The 8,123-nt window shown below is 45.2% G+C and overlaps 1 protein-coding gene and 1 pseudogene across 2 annotated transcripts; one reads left to right on the forward strand and one right to left on the reverse strand.

The window, feature by feature from the left end:
- Positions 1 to 1,774: 1,774 nt before the first annotated feature.
- Positions 1,775 to 2,306, reverse strand: LOC102440203 (annotated as a pseudogene).
- On the forward strand, positions 1,953 to 5,342 carry LOC102431913 (olfactory receptor 4D1). Of its 2 annotated transcripts, none has more exons than XM_014461664.1 (2): positions 1,953 to 1,990; positions 4,262 to 5,342. In XM_014461664.1, exon 2 carries the CDS (start codon positions 4,292 to 4,294, stop codon positions 5,225 to 5,227), a length of 936 nt encoding a protein of 311 aa, XP_014317150.1. In that variant the 5' UTR covers positions 1,953 to 1,990; positions 4,262 to 4,291; the 3' UTR covers positions 5,228 to 5,342. The 2 variants fall into 2 exon arrangements, with proteins under 2 accessions (XP_014317150.1, XP_006095672.1); XM_006095610.3 differs by lacking the exon at positions 1,953 to 1,990 and adding an exon at positions 2,228 to 2,323.
- Positions 5,343 to 8,123: the final 2,781 nt, after the last annotated feature.

Consider the following 8,123-nt stretch of genomic DNA (forward strand, 5'->3'; position numbering starts at 1 on the left):
ACTTCTCACTCGCTGCCTACCACGAGGCTGGCTCGGGCACTAAGGACTTCGTGTTATGGACTGGCGATCACGTTGCGTGATATAAAGGACAGAAGAAAAAAAGCAGAGACGAATATCCATGCCCTCTCTTTCTCCCATACCTCCCACGAACAATCTACAGCTTCTTCCCACACCTAGGAAAAAACAAACCAAGCCTCTCTCACACTTCCCACCCTCTGATGTTTCCCTTTTAATCCTCTTTTATTCCTTCACCTTCCTCCTCCTCCTGCCTGCTGCTTCTCCCACTCGCTTCAGGCTTCCATTCCTTCTCTATTGCTATACCTCCATCTTATCTGTCCTTAAATCTTGTGTTTAATAAAACCTGCTAATGCTCCCAAGATGACCACCAACTAGATTCACCCCCATTTTTGGAACCACGCATTCCTCCTCCCCTCCTCTTAGTCCTGGGTGGACTGATTTCCTGAGAGCAGGACAGATGGGAGACAAGACTGAGTAACGACAGAAAGGAGCCTGGAGTCCTTCCTTTACCCCATACATATCAGCCCCCCTTTTTAGGTCTCTTCGTTTTCTTCCCCATCTAGGCCCCCTCTAGATCTAGTCTCTGTGTAGGTCGGTTGAAGAATCATTTCCAAAGAATATTATGAGTGTGTAGAAAGAATGCTGGCCATGCTCAGACAATGCTTCTGGGTTCATAAATCTGGTGATGCTGGGAATTCGGATAACTGGGTGCCCTTCAAGGTCCCTTAAACGGAACCTTTTCATGCAGTGGCTACTCTCTCTCCTCCACCTCTCTCAGCGGTCTGGCCCATCCTGTTGCTCCATCCACTATAAACATACCAAGCATTCTTTTGGAAAACACCCATGAGAAAGGTTATGTGTGCACCAGGAACCGTGTAGCACCAAACATATCAGATTTACACTGAATTGCAAACACATGTGAAGTGACAGAGCCTTCCTTATGGAAAAACACCGATACATGGCAGTGCATGGGAGAGCTAATTCTCCTGGGCCTTGAAGGAGGGGTAGGATTCAGATAAGTGAACAGGATGGGATGGCGTTCAGGTTGGGCACTGGCTGGACGAAAGGCACTGAGACACTCGGAAACGAGGAGCTCAAGGATTCTTAGAGGGGGAGCAAGTAAAAAGAGAATTATAGTTAAGAATACAATTCTGGGACTAATCATTCTCTGGGGCCACCTCTTTAAGCCTCCGTTTAGTTATTTGTAAAGTGGGGATAATTAATAGTACTTAATTATCAGGGATTTAGTTCTTGTAAACTTTTTTGAGAATTTCTTGAAATTTTATTTACAACAGTACCAAGGCCATTCAATGGAGAAAAAATGGTCTCTTCAAAAAAAAAAAATGGTGAGGACAACTGGATAACCACATGCAAAACAATAGAGTTGGATCCTTACTTCATTCCATATGTAAAAATGAACTCAACATGAATTAACGATCTAAATATAAAAACTAAAAATATATTTATATTCTATAAGCATGAGAATAATGCATGAAAATCAAACAAGACAAGCTTACAAAATGCTTAGCATAGGGAATAGCATATAATAAACACTCAATAAATGTTTACTACTACAATGGCCATAATTACTACCACTAACAACGAGGATTTTATTACGTCTACTACTGCTGAGTGGCAGATGGATCTGCAAAGAAAGGCAGGAGCCAGGTTGTGAGGAAGCCCCTGAGAACCCATCTAAGTATGAAGTCTTTCCTGTAGACAATGAAGAACCATGGGGGAAATTTTTTTTGAGGAATTAATAATCAATTTTATTGGGTTCAGACAGAAGTCCATGGGTGTTGAGGACCTTTATATTTGTCCTTTTCCCCCCTCTACGTTCTTTTGGGCTTGTTTCGTAGATGCATGAGGTGTTTTTTCTCCCAGTAATAACTCTTGGCCTTCTCCTCCCTCTTCTCCAGAGTGGCTGTGACTGCCTGATGGTTCCAGCCAACTCCAGGAGCCCGCGCCCTAGGTAGGCAAACTTCCCTATAGGTTTCAGACACACAACTTGGAGGGTGGCAGGAACCACCATTTGCTTTTTCTTGTCATAGGGCGGCAGGATCCCATTGAACACCGTGAAGCGGTCCAGGGAAGCCAGGCCTCACTTGTCCTTGTGCAGCAGCATGCCGTGCACAGTCTGCCTAAACATGTAGCTGGGGGCTCGGAAGTGGTAGGGGCCGTGGGATGGGGTGATGTCCGTCTGCTTGCCGGGGAAAGCCAGATACTTCAACTCGTTTCTGTGGAAATTGTCAGATATATTGATGCCCTCACAGTGCATCTCTGACTGATAAAGGCGTATAAAAGGGTATGGTAGCTGGAATCTTAATACGGACAAAGATAAAAATAGAGATACTAAAGCTGTGCTGTTGGCATTTTAGGAATCAATGACCAGGTGGGAGAGTTGGGTTGGGGATGAAGGGTTAGGGGTCAGGGGCTTTCTCAGAGAGACCAAACCACGCCATTTAGGCTGCTGCCCACCCAGTCTCACCTCCACAAGGACACAAAGCCAGAGACAAAAACATGTTACCCTCTGCTGGGGTTGCTGTGACAAAGGCCCAGAAGTGTCCGCTCCATTCTTGCCTGCCTCAGGGCTTCCTGCCCTAGTGAGCTGGGACACACCCACTATATCCCTGCACCATCAGGTCATTTTCCTTCAAAAGTCTTCCAGGGGTTCTGGTTGCCCATGGAGACACTTTTCAAATGGTCCTATGCTGGGAGTCAGTGAGCCACAGAATAAACAGAGTGCCTCCGCCTGAAGCATCATCTTTACACAAATATTTAGGATAAATGTGAGTTTTGGATGAGACAAACGTGGCGATATTTTGAGTACTGTAATACCTCACAGATACTGTTAGAGATAATGCTGTTTTTTATTTGTGTAATAAGTTGATAGGACTTTTTTTTGCATATAGTTTTTCAGTTCCCTTGTAAAAAGAGCAGGGAATTCTGCTGTCCCTGCCATATAGTCAGGCGGGAGTCAGGGAGGGGAGAGTGTTCTATGATTACGATCTTCCTGGGGTGGGGACTTGGCAAATTTTCCTGAACAATTAAATTTTGGAAAAGTGTAACCCAAGGGAATGGGTTCCAACACCAAAGAACTCCGTTCATTTTTCAAGTGAATGTTGTCTAGAACCGTCAGCTGCTGAACAAAAGAACGTGTTTCTTCCCTCTCCTGTATTTATTTTATATAACACAAAGTTTTACAAGGCACAATACTTAAATTACAGATTTTGTAACAGAGAAATCCACACATGAAACCTTTGTGTTCATGTTGAAATACAATAGAAAATTCACATAAATGTAAAAATATAAAACAAGAGTTCAAGGAAATTTTGCATGTGTCCTGGGCTGCTTGGGTCCCCCCTGCACATGGCCCCATGACAACAAATGCCACTAGAGAAATATTTCTGCACAAAAGTTTGAGAAGCACTAATCATCCCACCTTTACCACAGTCCAGGTCTGCTTGTTTTTCTTCACATTTGTCTCTGAATTTGTCCATGACAATTTTGTCTAATGCTCACCTCTCTTCCTTCAAAATGACCCATATGAATCTCCTGAAACCTTTGTGGTGAAGAAGCATCTATTTGTGTATTTACAATTACTAGTCTCTACTTTTCACACTCTTTAGATTTTTGCACCTAGGTTGATGGTGTTTGTGGTCACGGATACTTGCTGGCATGTTTATTCATTGATTGATTGATTGATTCAACTGTATTTGTGGAGCCTGTGGTTCACAAGGCACATATTGGGTACAGCAGGTATGAATCAGACATGAAACCCATGGACAAGGACAGCATGGTTCAAAGGGGGAAAGATCCATCAATGCCAGTAACACAATGTAGGGTGTGGTTAGGGAGATAAGCCAGTGAGAGCCTTGAAAAATGTATTCAACTCCATGGAAGGCTCCCCTACGCTTCCTCTTGGAATAATACAGAATAATGGCTGTGATCAACTCCATCCTGACATTCCACAGGAAAACGAGTGAATTTTCATAATTTTTTTTTTTTATATATTTTATTGATTTTTTACAGAGGGGAAGAGAGAGGGATAGAGAGTTAGAAACATCGATGAGAGAGAAACATCGATCAGCTGCTTCCTGCATACCTCCTACTGGGGATGTGCCTGCAACCAAGGTACATGCCCTTGACCGGAATCGAACCTGGGACCTTTCAGTCCGCAGGCCGACGCTCTATCCACTGAGCCAAACCAGTTAGGGCAATTTTCATAATTTTTGTTTTGCAGGTTTCTCTCTAGGTATGTGGGGAAGATTCCATGGAACCACAGAACCTCACATGGGTGTCAGAGTTTGTCCTCTTAGGGTTCTCACAGACCCAGGAGCTCCAGAAATTCCTCTTCCTGGTGTTTCTACTGGTCTATGTCACCACTGTTGTGGGAAACCTCCTTATCATGGTCACAGTGACTGTTGACCCCCGGCTTCACATGCCCATGTATTTCCTGCTTCGAAATCTGGCTGTCATAGACCTCTGCTATTCCACAGTCACTTCTCCAAAGATGCTGGTGGACTTCCTTCACGAGACGAAGACGATCTCCTACCAGGGCTGCATGGCCCAGATCTTCTTCTTCCATCTCTTGGGAGGTGGAACAGTCTTCTTTCTCTCAGTGATGGCTTATGATCGCTACATAGCCATTTCCCGGCCCCTCCGCTATGCTGCCATCATGAATACTCGATTATGTGTGGGGCTGGTGGTGGCTGCTTGGGTAGGGGGCTTTGTCCACTCCATTGTCCAGCTGGCTCTGATGCTTCCATTGCCTTTCTGTGGCCCCAATGTCCTGGATAACTTCTACTGTGACGTTCCACAAGTGTTGAGACTTGCCTGCACTGACACCTCCCTCCTAGAGTTCCTCATGATCTCCAACAGTGGGCTGCTGGTCCTCGTCTGGTTCCTCCTCCTTCTGATCTCTTACACGGTCATCCTCATGATGCTGAGGTCCCACTCGGGACAGGCAAGGCGGAAGGCAGCTTCCACCTGCACCACCCACATCATCGTGGTGTCTCTGATCTTCATTCCCTGCATCTACATCTACTCCCGGCCCTTCACTCCCTTCCCCATGGACAAGGCTGTGTCCATCAGCTACACAGTCATGACCCCCATGCTCAACCCCATGATCTACACCCTGAGGAACCAGGAGATGCAGGCGGCCATGAAGAGGTTAGGCAAACACCTAGTGATTTGCAACAGGGAGTGAACTTTAAATAGGTCGACTTGAAATGACAAACTTCTCTCTGAACTTTTGTTACCCCACGTGAAAGCGGAGAAAAGTCTTTACAGAGTGTGACAATTAAGATTAAATCAATATTTCTACGGACCCACTCCTGTGTCAGATACTGTGTTGGGCACTTTCACACTTATATCTCATTCTCATAAAACTCATAATGAACACCTTATTTTTCTATCAAACAGTTTTACAAACGAGGAAACTCAGAGAGAAATGACTTGCTCAGTGATGAGCAGCAAGGGGTTCCTCTGACTCCAAGTTTAGAGGTAGGAGACATGGGTGGGATTTAAAACTCAGGGTCTCCCACAGCCACAAGGGAAAACCTAGAGGGTGCCTCATCCACGGATCAACATCTGTGATAAATAGCCAACCGTTTCATCTTAACTCGGGAACAATCACATTCTTCTTTGCTCCCTGCCTCATTACCCATTGTGGTATTTGGGAAGCGTTCTCACTTTTAACATTGTATGAATATTTCCCATAAGGACATTGGCCCTTAGGGTTTCTTTTCCTACCAAATACCCCTTGTATAATCTGCAAACTATTCTACTTTCCCAACATGGTCTTTCCATCATTTGGATGACTTGGTTGAGAGAAGTAGGTAGTTTGGGGGACCAAGGTCAGAGAAGGCGGGGCACGTCTATTCACGTTCCAGTTCTGGGGCGGGGAGTTCAGTCCGAGGCTACCACCTCGGGGGTTTTCTCTTGGACTTCCTGCACTGGGATGAGAACTCCAAGAGGGCAGAGGCTGTGCTCTCTTCACCTTTCAGTCCTCCCAGCACCTTGAACAGTACCCTACACAGAGAGGCGGTTCCATTTTTCCTGCATCTTGTTCTTTCCCTGTCAATTTCAGAATCTACTTTTTATTTCTGTCTCTCTACCTTCACATTTATTCCCGCCATCTCCTCTGAAGTATGCCTCACTTTGTAAAAGTCTCTGGTCAGGTATAATGTTGATTCAAAGTTAAGAAGATAATGTAGAAACTTTTTGTTTTTTTCTTCCCTCCTGGCAACCATCCCATCCAAGAAATAAAAGTCCTTTGGGGCTCTCTCTAAGCTATCATGGCAACTCCACCCTCTCCCACCTCCACTTTCCTGTCCTCGTTTCACACATCTCCCTACTCACAGTGAACCTATGGAGATGAGGGGAGAGAAAATGGACGTAGTGTCGTATTTGATCTGTGTGGTCCCTCAGAACAGCTTTTCTTGCTTTTATATTAAGTTCCTTTAAATGACTGGTGATACATTTCTCATCCCCCAATTTGTCTCTTCTCCGGATGCAGCATCTGTATTCCTTCAGTTGTACCTATTGTGACAAGTTTTCCAACTCTACCATCCTTCTGTGACATTACCCTCATATGACAACATCCTCCTTCAGATGAGATGCTCCCCACGTGACACACTGCTGTACTCGGGGTGTGAACTCTTTAGAAAATGATTATCCCACTTTAAATATATATTACTAGAGGCCTGGTGCACGACATTTGTGCACTGGAGGGGGGGTGTCCCTCAGCCCGGCCTGCACCTTCTTGCAGTCCAAGACTTCTGAGGGGTCCTTAGTGCTTCTGCAGAGGTGGAAGAGGCTGCCGCGGAGGTGGGAGAGGCTCCTGCCACCCCCACTGCACTTGCCAGCTGTGAGCCTGGCTTCTGGCTGAGCGGCACTCCCCCTGTGGGAGCGCACTGACCACCAGGGGGCAGCTCCTGCATTGAGCATCTGTCCCCTGGTGGTCAGTGCACATCATAGTGACCAGTCGTTCTGCTGTTCGGTCAATTTGTATATTAGGGTTTTATTATCTATAATAATAAAAGTGTAATATGCTAATCAGACTGGACAGCTGAACGACCTTCCGGATGTCCTTCTGGATGACTTTCCAGACCAAACTGGGGCTTCAAGGGCCAAGGCAGCCACCGCAGCTGAGAGGGCCGAGTCCCTTGCACGAATTTCATGCATCGGGCCTCTAGTATAGGATAAGGATGCTTTTGACTGCAAATAGCAACAACAATAAAACAGTGGCAAAAATAATGAGGAAATGATCTCACTTTAAAAGAAAGACTAGAAGATAGGAAATTCCAAAGTTGGTTAATTCAACAGCTCAAACATTTTAGGGCTCTGGGTTGGCTGCTCTGAAATTCCTTGCTTTTCTCCTGATGATGGCAATATAACTGCTAAACTTCCAGGCATCAGATCTTTATATTCAAATAATCTAGCAAGAAGGACTAGAAGAGGCGTCTATGTGGGTTTTCATTTTTACCAGGGGACAAAAATTTTCCTAGAACCACTTCAGCAGAATTCTCCTGATTTGGTGCCAGAACTGGGTCATATGGTCACCCCAGTCTGCAAAGGGAAATGGAAGGGTGAATGTCTGGCTTTGCAGCCAGGAAGAAGGGGTTTGGGAATGGCAGTCAGTGGTGTCTGCCATATAGGTAGAAGCTCCTGGAAGTAGAAAGAGACATGATTGGCCTGTCTCAAAAATATTTTTTATTTATTTTTTTTATTTTTCGCTAAAAGTATTACAAAGGGTATTACATAAGTGTCCTTTTTTCCCCCCCCACCCTTGACAAGCCCCTGCCCTCCCTTACCCCCCAGTGTCTTATGTCCATTAGTTATGGTTATATGGATGCATACAAGTCCTTCGGTTGATCTCTTACTCCCCTCCCTCCTGTCCCCCAACCCTCCCTGACCTTCCCACTGCAGTTCGACAATCAGTTTGAGGCAGCTCTGCCACTGTATTTATTATTGTTCGAAAGTTTGTAATGGTCTTAATTATCCACGAGAGAGTGAGATCATGTGGTATTTTTCCTTCATTGACTGACGTTGTTTCACTTAGAGTAATGCTCTCCAGTTCCATCCATGCGGTTGCAAATGGG

Source organism: Myotis lucifugus, unplaced genomic scaffold (assembly GCF_000147115.1).
Source record: "Myotis lucifugus unplaced genomic scaffold, Myoluc2.0 scaffold_158, whole genome shotgun sequence".
Taxonomy (NCBI): domain Eukaryota; kingdom Metazoa; phylum Chordata; class Mammalia; order Chiroptera; family Vespertilionidae; genus Myotis; species Myotis lucifugus.

Excerpts from the sequence above, each read along its gene's own strand:
- LOC102431913 (XM_014461664.1), top strand. The coding sequence starts at position 4,292 with ATGGAACCACAGAACCTCACATGGGTGTCAGAGTTTGTCCTCTTAGGG.